Source organism: Benincasa hispida, chromosome 8 (genome assembly GCF_027475165.1).
Source record: "Benincasa hispida cultivar pf3 chromosome 8, pf3_genome.v1.1, whole genome shotgun sequence".
Classification (NCBI taxonomy): Eukaryota; Viridiplantae; Streptophyta; class Magnoliopsida; order Cucurbitales; family Cucurbitaceae; genus Benincasa; species Benincasa hispida.
In genome coordinates, this window is record NC_143485.1 from 58,101,262 (window position 1) to 58,127,093 (window position 25,832).

The window sequence follows — 25,832 nt, forward strand, 5'->3', positions numbered from 1 at the left end:
CTAAATGCTCACTTTTTCATTTTTAGTGTTTATGCCTAATAATTAATTTTCTTAAATAATTATAATTAATTAAATTTTACTATTTTTCATCACTATCAGTATAAATTTTAAAAGTTCAATTCATAATTATTTTTAATTAATTAATAGATATTAATATCAAATATTGAAGTGAGTATTTAGCGAGAAATTGAAGTTAAAAGCAAATCTTAAGACCTATGGACCAAACTAAAACAAAATTCAAATTTCAAGAATAAAATTATAACATTTTGAAACTTAAGAACTAAATTAAAACCAAACTCACAACTTAAAAACTACGGACCCATTTGGTAACCATTTCATTTTATTCTTTAATTTTTTAAAATTAAGTCTATTTCTTCTACATTTCTTACAATAATTTGCATATTTTCTAAAATACTTGAATTTTTAGCCAAATTCCAAGAACAAAAACTGGTTTTTAAAAACTACTCCTTTTAGTTTTCATGTTTTAACTTGATTTTCTAAACCATTAATAAAAACTAGATAAAAAATGAAGAAATTTAGAAGTGAAAGTAGTGCTATAGGCTGAATTTTTAAAAACATAAACAAAAAACAAAATAATTACCAAATGGGATCTAAAGGTGCAACATTTTTAACCTTAAGAACCAAATGAAAAACTTGACCCAAAACCTAAGGACTAAAAAGATATTTCTTCTTAATAATAATAATCAATTTGTTAACTTCGTAACAACAAAATTGTTACTTAATTGCTAGCTTTAAATTATTTGTGAAGCACAGGAAAGTCAAAACGAGCATAACTCAATTGACATACAGATGTTTAGCGACCTTGAGATACATGATTCAAATCTCCCCATTCATGCTAAAAGAAAACGCCCCCAAGAATACGAAAAATCATTGCATTTGTGCCACTAATAATGCTACAACCATAATGGTGGTTATTTTTAAACGTGAACATGTAAATGGAACTTTTACTTACACAGAAAGGCCTATCAGCAACATTAGATTCTATCAAATAGAAACAAACGGATTTCACTCTACTCATATATTTGCATTGAATGTCTCCACGCATTACATGTATAGTATGAATTGGCACATAATTACAAATTGTTGATCAGAGGATACAGACAATACCCGGAATATGAAGAATCAAAATGAGGAGGGCTTCCTATGCTCCGTCTAAAGACTCCGACATGCCGATTTCGCATTCGTCCTCTAAGGTTTTATGTCGATAACCCTTCTGATTCCCCTCCATGAATCTCAACATATCACTTTACAACTGACGAAACTGGAACTGGAAGCAAGCACCCACTCTAAACTGTGGGATGACTTGTGGCTTCAACTTGAAAAGGTGTTGCATCTCCCCATTCTTTCTATTAGGGGTGTCAGCCTACCTACTTATCTGTGGCATAGTGAACCAAACTTAACATTGTTGAAGTACTAGATTCAATTCCTGAGCACTTCTCGCTAGTGAACCACCTCTCCTGCAAGGAGAAAAAAATGAGACATTGGAGCCATAGTGTCCCATCCGGAGCTTGGGATTCAAGTTGAGATGTCAATTTGCAGGGTCTAAAAGAAAATGATTATACCTTACAAATGATGGAATGATTTTTTGAATCTTCTGCAGTTGGGTAAAGCATTGCTTGCAGCATTGTACCCTGTGTTCGAGTTCCAAAGCAAGCAGATTAGACCATATTTAGTTTATTTACATATATTCTAAAGGAAGTAAAAGCAAGATGAAAAGTCACCTCTGCTCTGCATGAAGGTCAACGCCAACTACTGGAGGTGCTGATACTGCTGAGCTTATAACATGACCAAAAACTGCTACAAGCTTCAATAGAATCTCCATTGACAAACTGGCATGCCTGGCATACCGCATAAAACATAAGCCACTATAAGAACTTACATCTTAGTAAAATGTCATAAACAGAAAGATAATTTTCAACTGTTGAAATTAGCAATATTTTCAACGTGCATCATGTCATTGATATTCTGGAATTTTCATTAAGACAAATGCGGAAGAAGTTAGAAGAAGACAAAGAGGCTCTGGTTACACCTGAGACAATTACCTTTCTATCTTGCTATCCAATAAACCCACAAGTACAGGGAGTAGGCACGAGAATAAATCCAGAGTCAAGACATCCATCTTCTCAATGAGAACGCTGATCACATCTGCTTGCACCTGTATCATGACCAGATTCTTGGAAAACCCCATTTGGGAACGGAGAAGACTAGTTGCTTATGAAATTAAAGGCACTTAACACGAATAAACTAATTCAAATGGTACATACCGAATGATCTGGAAGTTTTGTCATGGCATTAATGGCACCTTTCATGTCATTCCGCTCCCAAAAGTGTCGCACCACCTGCAGGACACTATTAATATTAACGCAACTTCCAAAAAAAGTTAATGGTCCAAAACAAAACCAAAAAATTATTTCAATTGGAGTTATTCCAATCATCAAGAGTAGACTGATAAAAGTCACAGAACAAAGTTGTTTTCTAACGAAGCACATTTATATGTGGCAATTTTTTGGGTGGAACGCGATATTTCTTTTCTTTTCTTTTCTCTTTTCCAAGGGGAAAACCCCGACATCTGAAGCAGAGTTTCATTCTGGCTCATTTACAAAGCTACTGCCGTAAAAAGGGGCATAGTTGTAGTTCACAGTTTAACTCACGTTAGTTCATTGTATTATCTGCATGCTAAAAGAAGATTACCTGCAATTTTGTCAAGCGGGATCGGAGGGTACTTAAGAATACATCATGAGATTGCATTATGTCTTCAATGACATCCCTGTCATTTGCAGAGGTAGAATCTCTTCCAGAAATTTGAGGCTCTCCTTTCTGTCAATAGGCAAAAAAACAAAGAATGACTAGGTTTGAACAAACCTAACAATGTAATTATGTGTCTTCATATGACTTCCATTTGCCAACATTCTGACATTGGCCATTCTCTGCCTACTGCTTAGAAATAATTTTCCAGCAAAAGCACAAAAATTTCTCAATTGGATTGCATTTTAAACTTCAAATGTAACCTAACATTCTAATAAGAGTGATGAGATTCATTAAGTTGTGGCTATTTAAAGTTTCACGGTAACCATACCTGTAAATTGTCACTTCGATCTGTTTCAGGGACAAGAGAAGGTCTAATAGTTGATTTTGCTTCATAGTTATTTCTTGTTTTTACTTCATAGTTATTTCTTGGTTTTGCTTCACAGTTAGAAGCCATCCTCTTAGTTTCAGGGGTACGAGGACTAACCATTACTCGTACTTCATAGTTGTTAGTTTGTTCTCTTGCCTTTTCAGTTTCAGAGACGTGGGAAGGAATAGCCACTGCCTGTACTTCATATTTATTAGTTCGTTCACGTGTCTTCTCAGTTTCAGAGACATGAGAAGGTATAGTAACCGCCTGCATTCTATAGTCATTAGTTTGTTTACGTGTCTTCTCAGTTTCAAGGATCTGAGGTGTGGCCACCTGTATTTCAAAGCTATTAGTTTGTTCTTTTGTCTTCTCTGGTTCAAGGACGTAAGATGGTGAAATTGTTGTCGGTACATCATTAGTTTTTTCTCTCTTTTCAAACCTCTCTGGTTCAAGGACATACGATGGTGAAATTGTTGTCTGTACATCATTAGTTTTTTCTCTCTTTTCAAACCTCTCTGGTTCAAGGACATAAGATGGTGAAACTGTTGTCTGTACATCATGAGTTTTCTCTCTCCTTTCAAACCTCTCAACGAGAGTCCGCGTCCTTCCAGGAACAACTGCAACTGCAAAAATAGGATACAAGACCATAAAATTCCCACACATTTACTTTACTCCTGTCAGTGGAAAATAGCTAAATGGACAAGGAGGACAAACCTCCATTTACAAATTTAACAGAGTTTGCCCCTTTGGTATTCTCAACTGATTTGTTGCCTGCAGATTTGTGGACATTACTATTAACATAATAGAAACTATATAAACGATTTTAATATAACATGTATATAATAACAATAGTGCATCGACAAAAGGTGAGGACAACATCTTACAGCAATCTTGTTCTGAAGTTGTCTCAGCGGACGTAGGGGGAATTTTTTCGAACTTCTCGATACTAATGATATCAGAATTTGTTCTATGAGAATCTATATGTATTTCTTCAGATACAGCACTTGTTTTCAAGTTTGGTTCTGGAGCATTATTCAAATCATTGGTGATATGACAGATGTTTGCAGAATCTACAACTGGTAGTCTCTCAAGATCAGTTTTTCTACTTGAATCAACTGACACTGACAATTTTTCAAAGTCCATTTTACTATTGGATGGCTTTCTTATATGAGCTGGCCTGAGCAACATTCCACGCCTTGTCTTGGAAAATGTGATAGATTCCCTTACAGAGCTGGGTGAGTCCTTAACCTCAGGACTATCACAAGGTACAACTGGGGGTTTGTCTTTCGATACTTCATTAGATTTCATTTCTACTCTCGATGCAGGACTTTGCTTTTTGCTTGCATCATAGCTAATCTCCTTTGAATCCAATGAAAACAGAATTTTTGGGGAGCTTAAAGATTCTGCCTTCTGTGGTGCAACAGGCTTTCCACCAGTTGCTTTACAAAAACAAAAAAGAGAAGAGAAAATAGATTTAAAACAATGTTTGAAGGCAGGCAAGCGTGCATAAAATGAGCTATATGTAACGTGAAATCATTAATTTATGCTCATTAGTGTTTTAAATACCAGAGGGCCCTTTGGAATTATCCGACTGATCAATCAGAAATCCACATCAGTTGTATAAAATTTAAGAACACATAGGCTAATTCAGTTCCTGGGTATCAACAAATGATAGAAACCTAAAGCAGTTGGGTGTCAATTCATTGACTGTTGAGGAAAATCATGCCGAGAGTCGCATATATCAAAAATTGAGACATATCTATTGAACAAAATGAGCCACGGATCTCTACTATCTAAGGGTTGCATAACACCTCTAAGTATTGGTCTTTTAATACGGTTTTCCTGTTTATTTGTATTAAACTGGGAAACCAACATCATTAAACACATTGGGTCAGTTTCCACTTTCCAGTATGTTTTAAGATGAAATTTCTTATGTTGGGCAATTATTCTAAATAAACAAAAAGGAGGGGGAGCAGAGATGCAGCCTGAGAACTTCTGAAGTGTGAATAATAAGTTTAGTATAGTTATAACATGTCTGCAGTGCATGAAGAGAGAACCAGCTTCATCGCTTGGGTGACATTGTTAGGAATCCATCCGTAGGAGATAAAATGGAATTGTTACCTGGGTATTTTTTTTTCTTAGAAAACTTATTATTCCCATGATTTTCTCTGTTTTCTAGCTTAGAAACCTATCGCAAACTCATGGTTGCAGTTAGAAATTTATTGTAAACAACGTTTGCATGCCTAACACTTAAAATAGGGTAGCAGTTGGGAACCTATCGTAAAAAAGTTAATACAACCCCTCTTTACAGAGCAGAAGTGGAGGACTTACTGTCTATGTATATATTCTTTATCTCCTTTGTTTCGTAATCAGGAGACAGAGATTGTAGGTTTGAAGTCATCAAACCACCTCCAGTGCTTTTTGAAGCTAGACTGTTCTTGAAGGCAGAATTGGAATCTTTTGGCTCCTTTTGCCCAGATACTGAACTAGCTCCATAAGGCTCAATAAGCTGGAAGTACAAAATGAGAGCATTTTTTTTAATTTACTTGAAAAATAACGTGCATCATGGCAACACGAAACAGAACGTAAGTGTATATATACACACACACAGATATATATATAAACAAATTTCTGAAAAGATACAACGTATACCGCTACATCAGCTACCCAAACTCCAACAGAATTTCGATAAGATGAGCAACTCAAAAGTTTCCCCTCATGAATGCAAAGATCACCAAGTGTTGACCATCCCATGTCAACAGAATCATGACAAATGACAGGCTCCCATGAATATACCTACAATATCAAAGAAAAGAGATATGACATGAATGTGCCAACAGATTGGAGGTAATAACCCTTTATTCTACATAGTTATGAAATAGTGACACTCCTTACCTTCAAACTTTCATCCAGACCAGAAAACAGGGTCCTCCCATCTGGATGGAAGGTGATTGCACGTACTCCAGCAGCCTGTATAAAAGATATGATGATGAAATAAACACAAATCCCCCCAACATAAAGGAAGCACAAGAAACTGAACATCTATTACAATGCTAAGGCAACATGTCTTTTCTAACAGAATGGATATACCTCAGGTCTTGTAGATCCAATCAGTTCAAAGGTTTCCAAATCCCAGAATTTTACAGTTTTGTCCGCCGACCCTGGAAATATTTATCATACAGTACGCTTTTTACTCAGAGATAGAGAGAGAGAGATAAACTGCGGGTAATATTAGAATGTATAAAAGAAATATGCCAGTATCCTATTTTATCAATACAAACAGTGCACCAAGAGGCAGATCATTGTGACTCTGCAATATTAGTTTTTGTTTTGGGATGACAGTTCTGTTATTGATGGCTCTCTTTCCTCACAGCTAGGCTAATTGAAGTTTGGTCTTTATCATATTTGATGTGCATCTTCCTCAAGAATCTTAGTGCTACTTTTGTTTTTGGGTCCAGACTACTTTATTTTTTTCTATCATTTATTGGATTGACTTGTACATTTTTTTCTCTCCTTTCCTTGATTACCTTTGGATGTTATCTTTCTGTTTTGGGTTCTGCTTTTGTATGTATTTGGGTGATCTTCCTATTGAGTATAACCCTTCTATGCTCTTTGGGTATTTCATTCATCGATGAAATATTTCTTATCCGGAAAAACAGTGCACCAAGAGGCATTGTTGTTTGAGATTTGCATATTTCCCTATATTTGATGCTTTCATGTGGGGGAAGGGAAAGACAAGCAGGAGAGATGCAATTTAACTACTTTGAGACGCAGGATGAGAAACTAATTGCTATCTTTGTATCCAAGAAACTTGCCATTTAAGCATCAATTGTTTAGTCTTTCTTTCACTCACCTGTCGCGAGGAGAAACTCAAGTGGATGAAAATCAATGGATCGAATAGGTCCTTCATGGAACTTGAAATCATGCATCAGCTTTCCAGCAGTTAAATCCCATACCTATTCAATAGAAACTTTAAAATATGGCTTTTATATAATGACGATAGAAAGTTACACCATCTACAGAGTGACTCAGTATTACCTTCACAGCACTATCAAATCCACCAGAGACTACCCAGCGACCATCTGGTGTGAACTTGATAGTACTAATGCCTTGAGTGTGCCCCTTGTATGTGTGAATGCAACCTTTCTTTCTGATATCCCAGATTTTTAGATTAGTGTCTCTAGAACCTGATGCAAAGAACTCGCCAAATGGATGAAACTCAACTGCCGTGCAGTTTGATCTGTGACCAGAAAGAGTGCGAACCACTACACTTCAAGAACATAGCAAAAGATCAGAGGTTATTGACAAAGGAATGCAATTTTACGCTTTCATATACAATTGAAGGTAGAAATCTGAAGGTATTATAAATGAACAATGAAAAGCCATCATGAACACCATGTTTTCTAAGTAGGTACTCATGTACACGACCATGTGCCAAAACCACATTACTTCTCTTACGGTTATTTGTCAAGCATAGTTTATATGATTGATAATTTAACTAGTAATAAATAGCAAATAAGTAGACATATCAGTCAAAGTAAGAAATTAGTTGAGTGAACTTACTTTTAGCCTCTTCAAGATCCCACAACTTTATTGCACCAGATGAGGCTCCAGCAAGCACCAAAATTTCGGCTGAATCAAAAGCTACTGATTCAACTGGATTAGTATGACCACAAAGACTCTGCACAAGACCAAAAAAAACTCCATATTTATCACTAAAGTAATTACAACCACGAACCACATGTGCCCAAAAATAGTCCAGAAAGAATATCAGCCAACAGATCTCAAAGGTTCCTATTATTTTTCTCCAATGCCATTCCGTAAATTCACAATTTAAGTGCTAATGTGCAAGCAAATTTTCATCAACAATAAGGTGAAGAATAAAAAAAAATTAAAAAGAAAAAAAAAAGTTGTCTGAAGATTGGCAATTAGAATGGCACCCATCAAATATACAATTCTTTTATTCAACCATCAAAATTCAAAAGATAGGAAATTTACGAATTTATGACATGTAATGATGTAAATTTAAGTATCTGATTGAGTACAAAAAGATGGAAGAGGAGGCATTCAACCAACCATCAAAGAATTAGGTTTTCCAATAGCCCAAAGGTTGACTTTATAATCATCTCCACCAGTTATAAACAGTCGGCAAGCTTTCTTCCCAATACTTAGACAGTTGACATTCCCTGAGTGTGCCGCAAATTCCTCTAGTTTCAAATAGGTCAAGGAAATACTTGCCATAGTTTTAGTTTCTCTCATGACATTGCATATTGTAACCAGTAGAAGCTGAATTGAACTCCTTAGAAGAAAAAGCTATATTCTTAAACTTTATATCACATACAACATAAGCGCCCAACCATCTCCCAGAAATTAAAGAAAATAAAAGAAAAATTTAAAATTAATACATCATCCTGAAGCAAAGGCATCAACTACCTTAACACATACCAAATTAATGAAAACAGCATGAATTTTTCGCACACCCAAAACATGAGAATCGTAAATTATAAGTGTAGCCCTCCTCCCTCCTCCCTCCTCCCTCCTCATCCAAAATGACCATCCAAATCCCTAATGCTATCAATTCTGTCCTAAAATCAGTTTATGCTTAGATTCAAGCAGCTTTTGAGCTCACAAGAAATCTAAGCCCAAATTTTCCGCGGAAAGGAAGAAGAAAGACTAAAATGGTTGAAAAATACCAAAGTAAAGATAATCTTAGCTGAACGTCCAAGCAAAGGAAAATAGAAATACATCATAGTACTACAGATTAGAAAGGATACGTAGTTTATATCCACGCTTCGCCATTGTCCACAAGAACTAAGAACCCAACTCGGAAGTAGAAATAAGATCGGAAAAACGAAATCCGGGCGGTGAGCGACTGAATTCAATTCACTTGGAACCGGAGATTGACTTGAAGATTGAAGAAGCCACAAAGTCCCCAACTGAAAATCACAGGAAGAAAGAAAAAAACCACCGTGAAAGATCAAACTTGAACTGCAATTCAGCTCAGATTTGCGATTACAGTGAAGAGAAAAAAGTTATGGGCTGAAATGGTAAAATGAAAATAAAAGGAAGAGAAAGAATGGTTGTTTGCTTTTAGAGATGGGAACCATATAATTCATCTAGACCGTGACTGAACCATTGCCGTATTGTTTTCTTTCTTTTTTCAATTTGACGATAATACCCTTCTTATGTTCTCTAACGGAAGCCATCCCTTCCTTCTCCTTTTGGGTTTTCTGGTCATAAACTATGCGGCGTGTCAACCAAAAATCACGCCCCTATATTTTCTCGTGGCTCATACATTTATTTATTTCCTCATAATTTAATTTTCTGGTTATTGTTTTTAAAAAATTTAATGTCCATTATTTGAATATACCGAAAACCTGTTTCTGTGGTTTCAAAAAAAAATAATAATAAATAAATAAGAAAGACTTATGTCAAAATCATATGGTTGGCTATTCATTTCAGTTTGAAACAGCCAAAGAGATTCCTTCCCTTATATTCTTTTTCTTTCTATTTTTATATTTTCAGGTCTGATCTCAATTTGATTATGATGTATAATTGAATCCATAGATTAATTAAAATCCCCTTTCTTGCCAATTAAAGGAGCTTAGCTTTTCTTGAATTATTTATTAAAGAAACAAATATACCCCTTCACGGATTTTTCTTTTCTTTTTCTACAACAATAAACTAAACAACAACAACAAAACGAAAAATCACGATAGATATTGAGAATAGAGGAGAGAAGACATCTACTCATCTAAAAGTCTTTTTCGCAAGAGAATGTGCTAAAAAATTGTGTTACTGACGGACGTGAATAAAAAAGACATCTCCAAGATCACGAACCCTAAGCAAAGTGTCCTCGACCAAATACGACACCTCTAATATGTCCCAACTCGTTCTATTCAGGAGATTAACTACCTCCAAAAAATCAAATTCCACAAAGATTTTTCCAAGATTAGATGATGAATGCCCCTCATTAATAGCCATGACTTACAAAATATTTAATCTCAGGGCATTGTGGGATAAACTGCATATCAACAATGTGAGTTCGACTAAGGTGATCACGGAGCATCCAACCCAACCCACTCATTTGATGATTAGGGCTTCATGCAACATTAGTGTTTATCTTTGAAGCATGATGGGGAGGAGGTTGTTAGAGATAACGACCAAACAACTATATCCACAATGGTATGATATTGTCCACTTTAGGCATAAACCCTAATGACTTTGCTTTTGGTTTCACCCAAAAAGACATCATATCAATTAAGATAGTTGTTTTCCTTTATAAACTCATGATATCCCCTTATTTGACCAATGTGAGATTTTGGTCGCATTTCCAATAAAAGTATCCATCCAGAAAGAGTAGTGAGCAGACTAGACCCACTCGGAACTTTAGAACCACCCAAAAGCATGGGAGCAGTTAATTCCAGAAGTCTAACAATATTAACACAAATCAGCTCGCCATTAGAAAATAGTATTGTTTCTAACCTCCCATCCATGGAATTATTCCTAGAAATTCAATGAGTTTTATAATTTGAAATATATAAATAAGGGCTTAATTCATATACAGGTATATCTATAAAAGGCTTGCAGGTTATGGTTGAAACGTTAAAATCAATGTAATGTAAGTTGTCTATTAAGAGGCTAATTAAATTGCCTAATTATCTGTTTACAATATGTGTGCTGCATGTTTAGGTTTCAACGCGGAGAAAGAAAGCACTAACGTGGACATTTTCCTCCATTTTCCAAAAACATTTGTTTTTTTTTTAAAAAAAAAATCTGGATATGTTAAATCTCAAAAATAGTTTTTAAAAACAAGTGTTACCAACCAAGTTATTCATTTGACAAATAAAAAAAACAGAACTTGTTTTAAGTAATTAGCTTTTAAAAATAATTAAAATCCGCGCATTTTCGAAATAATGGCGACAACGATGTAACAACTTTCAATATTGTATTTGAAATTCAATTTAGCAAGTAATAATTAAACATATTGATAAAAAAAAATATATGAAAATAATCGTATAGCTTAAGATATAGTTTTAGAATCTTAAGGGGGCATTTTTTCAAAAAGTTTTAATTTACTTAACATTTAATATTTGGTCTCCATTAGAGAGATTTTCAAAAATAAAAAAAATAAGGAAAACTATTTAAATAAATTAACAAAATTTTAATCTTCTTTATAGAGACAGATAGAGGTTGATAGGAGTGTATCTATTAGTAATAAAAATTTATAGAAGTCTACATTAATAGATATTAATAGAAGTATAGGTGTTTTTTCTTTCTTTTTTTTTTTGTTATTTCTATAAATATTTTGACATTTTTTCTATCCATAAAAATTTTCCTTTAAGTTACTAATTATTATAACTCATCTTAGCTATAGTGAAACTATTTGAAAATCCTTAATTGTCTTCCGTACTTACTGTTTTGTAATCGTCTTTTCTCTTCATTTGCAATCTTTATTAAAATAGTGTGTATCTCAAATATAAAGTATTATAAACTAGAGTAAAACAGTTAGCATATCAAACATAGATTATTATAACTCACATATTATAATAACCACCTATTATATAAATCGATTTAGTGCCCCAAATAAGTAAAAAGTCTTAATTTGGAAATAAATAATTACTGAGGAATGTATGTTTTGGTTGAATTTGGAATAGGTGAACCCTACAGCTAGAGGAACGTACAAACATTTATATTGTACTGTTTTATTTGAGAGGGGAAAAAAAATAAGTATGGTCTTTTTTTTTCTTTTTTTTTGGGTAGTCCTTGAGGTGAAGCATGGATGTAAGTAAATTTGGATTGTATTCAATTTGGGACTTGGAATGTTTGTCTTTTTACTGTTTATTAATGCTTACCCTAGAACATAATATTTACTTCATCATTTCATTCATACATAATGCTATGTTAAAAGACGATAGAACTTCTACCTATTTTTATAATTACAAAATATTTCAAATTTTGATATAAACTCTCGTGATTTTACCTTTCGAATCATTTAAAAAACTCTATACATACTCATGATCATTTCTTTCTCTAATCAATGTAAAATTTTATTTGCACTCCTAATAATGTTCATTCTATACCGTAGTAATTTTGGTGTAATAATCGAAAGAACAATAATCTATTCTTATACTGTAATAATGAATTGTTTCGAAGTTGTGTTTCGTAAGTTGTTGCAGTGTCTAAAGATTCAGCCACGGAGAAGAAACAAAGGAGTTGAAACAAAAAATCCTCAACAACCATAAAAAAATTAAAGAAGTTAGGTGTGAAAAATTGGTTGCTCTATACCATAAAAAATGTATATGGGCTTCTATAAATAAAAGAGTATAGTATATTATTTACTAAAACTCATTAAAAGCTTACGTCATATCCTCATGTATAAATGAGGAAATAAAGGGGAAATAACATAATACAAGTGAAGTAGTTGTAACTAACTATTTACATTTAATCAATCACAATTAGCATATGAATGTATTAGTAATCATGTTTATGGTTTTTAATTCTCTTACACCTAATTGTACTCACCAGAGAAAAAAATATTCACATTTAACGGTCGGTTAACAATTATTGTTTTGTCTAATATAATTTTTTATATTTAAGAAACAAAAGGACATTCATGAATGTTGTTGTCAACTGATAGTATAAATAATAGGATTGATCTTTTATATATATACACACATTACAACATCAAACTCTTGCAAATTAAATTAAGGTTACGTTTACCTTTTTCTAAATATAATCCATCAATGATAATCTAAAAAATGGACCGATTTGATTATATTTGTTATTGTTTTGCTCTGTAATCATAATTAAATATATGCCCCACTATAAAATACATAATCAATAAACATAATTGTATTATAGAGAAGAGGGTCATCAATCCAATTATGTTTGATTATTGCATGAGACCCATACTATGACGATTGCATCAATATGTGGTAAATGTGAAGTTTATTACAATTGATACATGAATGTAAATTCATTACGACTGCGACAATTTTGATTACGGATGAATAAATGTGACCTAATTATCAATCAAGCGAAGTAGATAAATTTGTGTCCTACGGTAAAAAAAATATGGATAATTTAAAGATAACACAAGCATCAAAGAGAAACTTTTCAAGAAAAAAAAAAAAAAAAAAGCAACAATTAAAAAAGGATTGAAATATTAGGTAGGAATTTGGATTTTTGAATTGAATTGTGTCGATGCAATAACTTTGGGCCTGGTGCACTGGACCAGCCTTCATATGGGCTCAACTGGATGCATCCAAGTTTTATGGATATTTGTAATAGATAGAATAACTTGGCAAAAAAAATCTAAAAACATTTATTATTTTCTTGTTGTATGTCTCCTTCTTCATTTTTTTTTAATTTTTCTTTCACTTTATCCAATTTTAAAAAAATAATTACGAGACTGAGTTTCAAATCCAAGACTTAAAAGTGCCTAATTTATAAATGACTTAATACCAACAAGTCAATCATCAAGTTTGATTATTATAACGAAACATTAAATATAACAAGCAAAAGAAAATGAATTTGGAAGAAACTACTTTTTTTAGTTCTCAAGTTTTGCACATTTTTAAAAACATTTATTAAAAGTTTGAAATAAAAAACGATAATAGTTATTAAAAAGTTCATTTCTCAAAAAATAAGAAATGAGAACGTTAACAAACATATCAATATTTTTTTTATAGGACTTTAAGTAGTATCATTGATAACATGTTATTGGTGATGCTATGATATCATGCTATTAATGAAAACTTATATGCACAATCAAACAATCTCGAGGAGTCATCTAATCTCAAATACTACATTGTATAATACATAAATACTATTAGTGATATCATTTCTATCACTGACTTAGCTATCAATGATATCCTTTATGACTATCAATGTAAAATGATACTATTTTATACCTATATGCATCAATAACGACACACAAACACACTACACGTATCAATAAATTAATCAAAAGACCCCAATTATTTACAAACAAGTATAACATGATATCAAGTTCAAACAATAAAAAACATCAAAACATTGCCATTAATAGAAACATATCAACAATAGCCATTATTTGGTTATCATTGATAGAAACATATTAGTGATAGCAACTAATATTTCTCAAATTGAAAGCTATAACTAATAGTAGCATCACTAATAACAATTATCAATGATAGCAACTAATAGCACATTTCTCTAATTGAAAGCTATCGCTGATAGTAGCTATCAGTTGTTATCACTAATAGTAATTATTAGTATATTCATCGATAGCAGCATTACTAATAGCAACTGATAGCACATTTCTTAAATTGAAAGTTATTACTAATTGCAGCTACCAGCGATAGCAACTAATAACACACTTCTCAAATTGAAAGCTATGGCCGACAGCAGCTATCAATGATAGCAACTGATAACACACTTCTCAAATCGAAAAGCTACCACTAATAGCAACTATTAGTGATAGTTACTAATAGCAGCTATCGGTGATAGCCAGTGATAGCATGTTTCTCAAATTGAAAGCTATCAGTGATAACTTTCAATTTGAGAAAACCGGAAAGTAGTGCGCAAAATGGTGGATGGTTTTTTGGACAATTATTTTATCCTTATACTATACTACATATTCTATTATTTTGAGTTTGAATTTCATTTATGCAACTAGCCCAAATATATGATAGATTCATCACGAAGGAAAATTATTTCAACCCACAAGAGAAATAGAAACATTTAACATTTTATTTGAAAAGATTGCAAAAAAGTTTCAAAATCAGAAAACTAGTTATTTTTTGGATTATTAATTACTAGTTATCAAATGACAAAACAACCTCGTTGACACAACAACTCAATTAATCATCAATTAAAGATTTAAAATCATAACAAAAAGATTACTTTGTATCAAAAAGCTTGAATCTATGTTTTTTCTTGAAATTACCAAATCAATTAGAAATCATTTGGTTTCTATAAAAGAGGTGTTCAAATCTTTCTAAAATGTAAAGTTGCAAACATAAATACCCTACCGTTAAACCTTCAAAAAGGTTAACCAAGAAACCTAATTAGATCGGATATAAATGATTAACGCACTACCCTATACATGTTGTAAACCAAAACAACCTACCATTCACAACAAATCATCCTTCACGTTCTTAATAAAATTAGCCAAAAAAAAAAAAAAAACGTAAAAGGAAAATTGACTTCAAAGGGGATGGTGTTATAGAGAAATCGAGCATATAAGAGAGGGTAGGTTTATTCTTAATATATATAGAGAGGAAGTTGTGTATAGTATTGTAAAATCATTAAAAAGCAACAAGGTAATTGTTTAAATGACAAAACTGTTGGAAATATTTTTAAATATAGTGAAATGTCACTATCACTAATAGACAGTGTTAGACACTAATAGACATCATATTAAGTTTTATGTTCTAAACCTAGTGGTTTGTAAACAATAAATTTATTTTGTTAATCAATATAAATACTATTAAAATTTTAATTCAATAAAGTTGTTATTGAATGTATGGATTGCTCATTTTGTTTTAGAAATAACCTATATCCAATAAACAAAGATTCATGTATGGCTATTACATAAGTACTTGGACTTTATGTGGAGACATAAGTGTGGATCAAATTCGGGTAAATGACCAAAATGGTCTATAGTATACGGATAAGACTGGATACCTTATTTTGGAGACACAATCGAATGCGGCCCACTTACAATTATTGTAAGTGCTACAAACGATGTGATCCTAATTCGTTCATGTGGAGACATGCGAGTGAGAGCGTCCTATGCAAAGAGTTTGTATAAGACTGGACCAAGAAATAAGTCACTCTTATTTTATAACGTTGTTTACTGTTTAAGACTGACTATTTCAAAGTGATGACTTAGGTAACTTGACCTTAATCCTAAGCTAACTATCAATCCCTATTTATTCGGGATTATCCTTAGATTTGTATGGGTGAAGGTTGGCTCAAAAGCACCAGCTCAATAAGCTTTCAATTTTAGGGGTAAGACGGGCAGATAGCTGGGGACATAGGGTGCAAGATAGAATTCGCTCCAACCCATTTTAGGAATAGTAGAGAGGTTGTTCCCTAAGTGTTGACTCCAGGTCTTGAACAAGGGCCCCACCCTCTCATTGGCCCATGAGGGACCCGATTTGGTGACTGGATCACAAGCCAATTGTTCAATAGAGGATCAGTGGGACTTAAGGATTAAGATGTAATCTTGGTGGTAAAAAAACTTTCGACCCAAGCGTTATTACGAACAACCTATGAATGGTTGACTTGCTAATTATGGTTATATGGAGTGAACATAAATATATCTACAATGAGGAGAGTGCAACTACTGGGCTTTAGTGGGGTGACCTGGTAGTTAACGAATGTTGGTTAATTAGGTTAAAGAGTTTAGTTGGTTAATCTCGAATTATTGAAGCCCATTATCTATAGATCCATTAGGTTCCCCTACTAGCTCACAAATGGACTAAACCTCAGAATAGTGTGATGAGAGAATTTGAAACATTCAAATTCGAATTAAGGGAATAAGTAATTATATACGATATAATTACACGTTTAATTATCAAATTAAATGAAATTGGAGAATAAGATAATATTTAAATTTGATTTAAATATTAAGTACCTGAATAGAGATTCATAATTATGAAATTGGTGTTTTTCAATTTAATTAATTAATTAATTAAATTGTTTAACTAATTAATTCAAATTAGTTTTATCTAAAATCAATTATTAGAATTAATTTCGTTTAAAATTAATTTAGTTAAAATACTCATTATTGAATTAGTATTTATAAAATTTAATTTTCAAACCAATTTCAATTTTAAATGTAAAATTCAAATAAAATTGAAAAAAGAGAGGGAGTGGGTTTTTCCAACCTTTCCATTATTTTAAAGTGTTTTGGTGTCATTTTGGTATGCAATTTGATTGCATGACTCAGTTAATTAAAAACCAACAAACTTCAGCTGAGAAAAAGAGAAGTTGCATGGCTGAATTTCAAAATTTTGGATGAAGAAGAGTTCTTCAAACTTGACTACCAAAACAAGACTTTCTCTTCAATCCCCTCTCTAGATTCAAGTTCATTTTAGATCCCACAATCCAATCTAAGGTCCAAAGAAGAGTAAGAAAGATCAATTGATGGTCTACAAGGTTTTGGTGTGAAGATTCAAGCTTGAACTGAAGATTAAAAAGTTATTCAAAGGTATAACTTCAAAACCCTACTTTTAGTTTATGAACATGATTGCTTAGTTGCTAAAATTGACTAAGTTAGAGTACTTAATGATTCTGTTTGTTTCCGTTAATTACATTCTAACTCCAACACATCAATCAGTGTCGGTGATAGACACTAATAGATGAAGGATTGGAATTCCTATAATGAAAGTGTAAGAACGTCGAGTGTCTCGAATTTTGTTTTAGGAACTTAAGAAAAGATAGGAGACGGAAACCATGAATAAACATATCTAAATCTATTCTAAAGAATATTACAGAGAAAACAAAAAGGGAAACGATATACTAACCCTTGAAGAATCTTTCTTCACGTTTCCTCTCCGATGAGACTACGAACGAATCTCCTCCACATAATCACGAACACAACAACTTTTTTCAGATGTAGCAACTTCCTTTGGACACCACCAGAATGAAAACCTTGTTATTCTCAAGGTGAGTATCAAAGAGAGTGTGTGGGCTTCCTTGACTAACTTTGATGAAAGAGAAGATGAGAGGTCTTGTGTGAAAATGGCAGATGAATGAGATGAAGATTTTTTAGATAATTTGTTTGCCCAAAATTTTGTTCCAACATTGAAGTCATCCTCAACCTTCTGCCAATTACATTTCTTTAGAGAAAATGAGGGAATAATTCCTTCCATAACTTGAAAATAACTCCCTAGGAGTCAATTTTCAAAATTCAAATAATGATATTAACTAATTTAATATTATCAAATTGAATAATCTATTATCGCTTATATAATATATAACTTACAGTTTATATTATGTCACATATAATATAACCTACAGTTTACATTCTCTCATATAACATATAGTTTTAATATGAATCATATTCATATTAATTTTAACGTACAGTTTATATATAAATCACATTCATCATATAATTAATATTTGAATCATATTCAAATATTTATTTCTCTCACTAAATTTTATATTATAATGTATCACACACATTATATTAATTGTATCTCATACAATTAGTTTGAACAATTCAAACTAATCTAGAATTAATTTGATTCTCATTAATCCTTATTAAGCTAACAAGGGGACCTACAATGATATTTTGCTATATTTGTACATAAATTGACTCATTTTCCTATATATGAAAACATCCATATTTTCATTTATATCACATTATTAATTATTATTTAAAATATATAAAATAGTATTGAGATAATAAATATATAACTAAATTGAAAACACATTGATATAATATTATATTTATTTTAATCAAGAAGATCTAAATAAGAAAACAAAAATGAATACGAAAATAAAAGTAGATAAAATATAAGAAAGATATTGCCAAGAAAAAGATAAGAAAATCCAAGGAAATCATATAAAATGAAATTCAAAAAATAGGATTGTTATGGATCACTTTTGGACCAAGAATCACAAGTCTAGGAGGGTAGACTATTAAAGATAAAATCGAAATAATGACAATCACGTGAGAGCTTGAGGAGTATAAGAAACGGGCAAATGGACTAAGAGAAGAAGAGACTAAAGAAAGGAAAGGCATTAGGACGGGCAAATGGTAGGATTGGTATGGCAACCTAAACGGGGTGAATAGTGTTTATTTAACCTAATTAAAACTTTTCCCTAAAGTGTATACCCAATTAAATAAATTAACAAACTTTTTACTAACAAGTAATTTAAAAATAAATTCATCCCAAAATAGCCAAGTAAATAAAACTAACACTTTTAAGCACCCAATTTAATTTTAATAACAAGACTGATATTGGATATGAAATTCAAAAATAACCAATCAAAATAATCTAATATGAGCAATTAATTTCAAGAACAAAAATTGCAATTAATTTCAAGTAATAATATAAAATAAAAAATTAATTACAAAATTAAATAGGGGAAGGATAGAGAAATTGACACCGATAATTTTATAGTGGTTCAGCGCAACCGTCTACATCCACTTTTCAAGCTCCTCTTGGGTATGTCATTACAAACTTGACACTTTCCGTGACTTAGAGTCAAACCGTATAATGTTCTTTTTCCGGGTGCAAAAACAAACTCGATCCTTTCCACGATTGAGGATCAAACCATTACAACGACTCTTTTTCCAGAATCAAGAGCAACCCTTACAATAGTTTGAAAAAATAAATAACACACTCGACAAACTCTCAGAGTGGATTTACAAATTTAGCACTTAATGAATCAATCCTCACAATATAAAATATCTCTCTTAAGAAGAAGATGAAAAGAAGAAAATTGAAACTTGGATAGACGGCAGCAATGGTGGCTTAATGAGTTATGGAGCATTGAAAATAATAAAATTGTTGTCATGATTTGGAACAGAAGGTAGGTTTAAATGGAGAGGAAAAATTATTGAAAACTACATGTAATTTGGGTCATTGGTTCTTGGAAAAGAAAAATCAATGGTGGAGATTTTAAACTCAACTAGCCGTTAGACATAAATATATATATATATATATATATATATATATATATATATATATTTAAAATCATTTTTTTAAAACCCAACAAAAAACAATGTTTACCATGTGTCCAAAACTAACCCCTAGACACCAATATAAAATAGTATTAAATTCATTTTCTTTAAAATTTACACCAAAAATCAAAAGCCCACAATGTGTCATTATTTCTATGTTTCAAATAACACATTTCAATTAATCCACTTTGATTAAAAAAAAATCTGCCATGTCACCAACTCAACATTAAATTTGTTTCAGCGATGAATTCTTTGTTTGAACTCCGATTCGAGTGATTCAAATTGCATTGAAATCGTTGTTCTAAGCTCTACATAATGAACACATCAAAACACTCAAATTGTTAATAAATAAATGCATGTTTGTTATCATCAAAATATTAGTTAATTAATTTGATATTAAAGTCCAAAAAGTAAAAAAAATTACTCTTTTTTATTATGACAAACAACTCAAGAAAAATGAATTTCAAAGAGATGTGTATATAAAATATGAACAAAAATCACAATCAACACACATAATTTCAATTAACTTGAAAACAATGAATATTTCAATAACAAGATACTTTCATTTTTCTTACTATCTCTCCCTCTTTTGGAATCAATAAAAAAAAGAGAATTAAGAAAAATAAACAAAGACATCAAAGCTTCCTCTAAAATCACAAGCACATACTTTGTATTTCTTCTCATATCGACCTGCCTTCTAAAAAAAATAAAACAAACAATATCTTAAATTCAAGAGGCTTAGAAAAGAATTAACCAAACTATTCTATTTAAGACCAAATTTCACAAAATTCTCCCCCTTTTGAAATCAATTGAACACTCCTATTAATAAGGGATAAAAGTGTGAAACCTGGATTTTAATTTTCCCTACTTGAACAAGAAAGTAAGGAAACTGACTAAGTATAAGAAAGACCCTATGTTAAAGAAGACTCTAAGTGTTTAAATAGATTTGTTTAGTGGCTTTGAGATAAGCCTTAATTAGTGAAATTTTGGTTAAGTATGAAACCAAACAAAACCATGTGTTTGGACTAAGTTTATAGAGGTTATAAGAGGAAAAGAATGGAAGCCAAGGACAACAATGCATTGAGCTTGTGAGGGTTGGACGCATGTTGGCCAAAGTATTGGCAAGAAGCGCTGCCCAAAGGGTGCTCATACGTGGGGGTGTTGAGATGCTGCGTGAGCGGGAGCAAGGGCGAGAGCAAGGAGCGTAAGGCGTTGGGACTGGGCATGCGTGCTGACTAGTATGCGCAAGGCGTTGAGCGTTGCGGGCGATCGCGTAGTTGCATGCGAAGCTACATGATAGACGATGGCACTACATGAATGACGGAAACACTAAACGATAACGCTAAGCGATGAGATCGAACGCACTAGACGATAAGTGTGGACGCCTAGGCGATGCAGGCACTGGGCGACAGATGCAAAAGCTACACGGCAAGCACTACACGATAGATGAAGCGCCAGAAGATGGGATGTTGCGCGATAAACGCAAGCGCTAAACGCTACGCGATAGAAGGACGCGCTAGCCGATGGGCGTAATGCATTGGGCGATAGGCGCAGACGCTATGCGATGAGCTATGCATGATGAGTGATAGCGGGAGATTACTAGACGATGAGCTGGTCGATGAGTAAGGGAACTACACGACAAACTAGACGATGAGCCAAGCCATGGTGGATGCATGGTGAAGTGCCTACGCATTACAAAGGCTTGTGGTACATAAGGCTTGCACGGTCGGATGGCGTTAGTCCGAAACAAGAGACTAAAGACCTTGACAAACAACAAGGATATGCTAATGTTAATCATGAAGTATGCGTTAGTAAGAGGCTAGGCGATGGAAAGACAAACCATGAGACGTTAAGCTGAGACTTCGTTTAACCCAAGGGTTGGTATGCATTGGTAATACGCTATGCACCAAGGACACCGAGGGCATATGAGCGCATAGGATGAGATTGGGGCAAGCGCTATGCGTGGAAAGATTTCAAGGGTAGAATGCATATGCCAAGAGTAAGCCAGACGAAGAAAGATCTACGGCCAAGAGAGAACTTGCGATATCTTGGGAGTTAGTACGATATAGATGGTGCGTTGATGAAAAACCTATGGGCTGATAAGATTAAAGTCGTACGGCCAAACAAGCATGCGACCAAGTTAAAGGGGTGATGCGTTGATGAGGTAGAATGTAGAGGACAAGTCGAAAGTACCAACTTTTTTGGACATGTGGCGAGCTAGGGAAATCGGAGATCTCATGCAAATGAAGTGGACGGCTGAGGATGCATGCAAGAAGGGACTTGTGTGTTGGCTAAGGGAAAAGGAGACACTTCATGGCAAGGGGCTGTGTTGGCAACAGGAGGAGAAGACGACTGGCCATCCAGCCAAGCAGGAGGTGTCGGGCTGGAGGAGATTTTGGATGCCTATAAATAGGGGGTTTGGGACAAGTAACTCTAACAACTTACTCGGGCCATTTGAGTGAAATCAGTGCAAGAATATTCGAAGAGGAGTGTAGTAAGGAATACCGAGCTGCTATTACGTTTGGGACGCTAGAGAAGAGGAAAACCTACATTGGAGGTAAAGTGGTCCAATGGCCGGCATAGGCTATCGACAGCAGCCTTGTCACGCGTTCCCACCAACCCAGCGCGTGCACTTTGTGGGACGCATCACCAGGCAGACGCATGCCGCATCACCCACTTGGTCAGCTGGACACACGCCCAGGCGCCCATGGTTGTCTGTGCAGGAACGACCGCCTAGTGTGTCCCTTTGCCCATCTGCACGCACCAATGCATCCCTCTGCCGCCCAACGCCTCCCAAAGTGCCGAAATATCCTCTAAAAAGCTATTTTGAAATAGCTCAGTCTATCTGTGGATTATTTTTAAGTGGGTAAGTTTGCTATTATGATTTTTAAGGTTATTTATGAATAAATTGAGATTATTGAAGAAATAATGGATTAATTTAAAATTCTTGGAAAAAGGAGAAATCCAAGGAGCTAGATAAGGAGCAGCCTGAAGGAAATCCTACAGGAGAAACAGTGAGTGGTTATCTCGTTGTTTGTACGATTGATTTCTATATACATATATATGAATGATATCTGTATATAGATGTATATAGGTTAAGTTTAAAATATTGGCATGATTAGGAGAGATAGTTGGTCTGGATTTGTTATTGTGATATTAGTATAATGCATGGGTGGTTGTATTGGGAACTGGATTGGTACCAGGATATTGTTAGCATGCTTTGTGGTCGCTTGGCTGGGATTGCCAAGGTGTCTGGCTGGGATTGTCAACGTACCCAAACATGTCTAGTAGGAAATGTCGACATCTGCACATTCGGCGGGTTATCGGGTACTGAGATTGCTTCCACATCGATCATTCCGGGTTATTCACAAAGAATACCAGGAGGTTAGGATTACACGATCTTGTCAAGAATATCCAGTTGATAGGCTGGGGAGGTTACATTTATTATTATGTGATCTGTATCCATTTCTAGAATTGTATTTCTCAATAAAGCGTTTCTGAAGTTAAACTTGATTTCTTACAAAGGCACCACTCACTGGGCTTATAGCTCACGTTTTCTATGTTTTGTTTTATTTCCCCTCCCCAGGTTGCGGACGTGGATCGGTTGGGAGAACCACCAGAGGTCTAAATTAATTCTATCTCATAGGGCGAGACTTGGATCATAGTAATTGGAAGTCAATAGTTAGAAACATATAAAACAACATGTCTAATTATTTACTTTTATTATTAAATTATAGAAATTTAGCTGTCAAGCTGACAGAAGTTGGATAGCTGATGCCATAAAAAGGTAGTGTTGGCTGTCTTCACATCCTCTTCCAGTTTGGGGGATAAGATTTGGGAGGGTGTGTGACAAAAAAACATTTAGCATATAATTCAACTTGAGGGTAGAAATATCAAACAAATTTTTAAATAAAAAATTTTATTCCAAAGACAATTACTCTCCCTAAAAGGATAGGTAATATGCATAAGATGATCACACTACAATAAAGGGATGAAATCGATATCATCAAACATGAAATTCATATATAAAAGTGTAAATCAAACATTTCCTTCCAATAAGAAATATGTCAATAAAAACTAATGAGATAGAACAATCCAAGTAAATTCAAGCAATTAAGATATCAAAATATCAAATGTTATAAAATAGATATTAATTGTTGAAAAACATATAATAATACCAAGTATTAGCAAATAATTATAAGCATGGTATAGCATAACAATTATATTTATATCATTTTTAAACAAAAACTTTAAATGATTTTCATAATACAAAACAATTCCATAAACACCCCCTATGGAAAAGAATTTAACAACTCTTGACAACAACATGCTCAAAGATCAATTATGCTCAACATAAGACATATAACATGCTCACAATGATTATAATTCGACAATGTCAAAGAATGTGCATAATTTCATGCTTAAGAGGCATTTAATAAAACTCTAATCAATTTCAATAAACAAAATAAACAAAATATCCTAATCATAAAAACAATGACAATCTCTTGCACGACTTAATATCCTTTTATTTAAATATTTTTCAAAAATAACACAAGGATAGATCAAGCAACTAATTGACTTAAATGCCAAAATATAAGTAATAAAGACAAATATCAAATAGATGGATATACAATAATTTCTCATGACATTAAATTAATAATCAAACTATTTTACAAGATCTCAAATTTTAACAATTCAAAACCATTCAAGAAATATAATTTGCATAAAGATACCAAAAACATAATTATCTCAAAAAAAAAATAAATGTTACTAAATAAGCTATTTTCCTTTGTCAAATTCAAGCAAGCTTTTTAGTTACTCCAATCTAAATTAATTTCCAATTTGAAGCTCAAACGACCAATTGCTTCTTAAAATCATACCTACAAAGAAAGTTCAACCAAAAGATTTTGGTGCCCATTTCTTGGGTACTTTATTGTTAACGAGCAAAGATTTTGAAACTCATTTTAAGTTAGTTCCAATATTATTAGAATAACAAGTATAATATTTATGACCAAGTTTTCCACAAGCATAATATACAGCATTTAACAAGACTTTCTTTTTAACTAATTGATTTTGTACCTTATTTTTATTCAAGAAAATTTTTCCATGAGTATTTTTCAATTTAAAACAATTTGGTCTAATATGACCTTTAACTTCACAAAAATGGCATGTAGACACAAATTTCGATTTTTACTGCACATTTCTAATATTTCCATGTTTTGGCACACATTTACCACTATGCATATAATTAGTCTTGAACTCTTTGAACTTTTCCATGTTCTATCAAATAGCCCTAGAACTCCGAATCCAAAAACTCTCACCTTGATCTGATCGAAGTGTTTTAATCCGTCTATCAAATGCATTTTCAACTTCAGCCTTGAACTCTTTGAACTTTTCAAAGGATTCAGACTTCTGTTGCATCAGATAAACATACCCATACCTAGAGTAATCATCAATGAAACTGATAAAATACTCATAACCACCTTAGACTCGCACATTCATAGGACTACAGAGGTCAGAATGTAATAACTCAAGAGGCTCTTTGGCTCGATAACCTTTTCTAGTAAAAGGTCTTTTAGTCAGCTTACTCTCAAGGCAAGGTTCGCACACCGGTAAAGAATTTTTTTCTAACTAACTTAGAAGGCCATTCTTCACCAATCTCTCAATCTTATTGAGATTGATGTGTCCTAATTGAACGTGCCAAAGTTGGACATTTTCTTTTGGAGAAATTCGTTGACGTTTAGATTCAGTTACGACAAATTTAAACAACTCTATGTTATGGAGGGAACTTAAGCTAATGGTCTTACCACATGCAAATTACTTTTCAGATTAGCTGCATAAATTTCAACACCATCTTTATGAATAAATACTTTATCCACATTAAAAGAAAGCGTATATTTACATTGTAACAGACACTTTACGGAAATAAGGTTCCTTTTAAGTTTAGGAACAACATAAACATCTTTTAAAACTAACTTATTCTGTAAAGATAACTGGATGCCTCATGTT

At 33.1% G+C, this 25,832-nt stretch overlaps 1 protein-coding gene across 2 annotated transcripts; it reads right to left on the bottom strand.

Annotated features, from left to right (window-relative positions):
• Positions 1-1,010: 1,010 nt before the first annotated feature.
• DWA3 (Transducin/WD40 repeat-like superfamily protein) lies at positions 1,011-9,254 on the bottom strand. 2 transcript variants are annotated; one of them, XM_039038683.2, is made up of 18 exons: positions 8,911-9,254; positions 8,213-8,343; positions 7,700-7,817; positions 7,175-7,401; positions 6,990-7,092; positions 6,227-6,297; positions 6,032-6,106; positions 5,789-5,932; positions 5,468-5,645; positions 4,021-4,575; positions 3,851-3,907; positions 3,098-3,759; positions 2,713-2,838; positions 2,286-2,360; positions 2,064-2,176; positions 1,743-1,859; positions 1,584-1,652; positions 1,011-1,478 (listed from the first exon to the last, which is right to left on the bottom strand). In XM_039038683.2, exons 1-18 carry the CDS (start codon positions 8,933-8,935, stop codon positions 1,418-1,420), a joined length of 2,907 nt encoding a protein of 968 aa, XP_038894611.2. In that variant the 5' UTR covers positions 8,936-9,254; the 3' UTR covers positions 1,011-1,417. The 2 variants fall into 2 exon arrangements, with proteins under 2 accessions (XP_038894611.2, XP_038894612.2); XM_039038684.2 differs by having other exon boundaries at positions 7,175-7,406; positions 8,911-9,222.
• Between the last annotated feature and the right edge of the window lie 16,578 nt (positions 9,255-25,832).

Excerpts from the sequence above, each read along its gene's own strand:
- DWA3 (XM_039038683.2), bottom strand. The coding sequence starts at position 8,935 with ATGGCGAAGCGTGGATATAAACTAC. Across the intron at positions 1,860-2,063 it reads TTGGATAGCAAGATAGAAAG|GCATGCCAGTTTGTCAATGG; the intron begins GTAATTGTCTCA and ends GCGGTATGCCAG. Across the intron at positions 1,653-1,742 it reads GACCTTCATGCAGAGCAGAG|GGTACAATGCTGCAAGCAAT; the intron begins GTGACTTTTCAT and ends ACTCGAACACAG.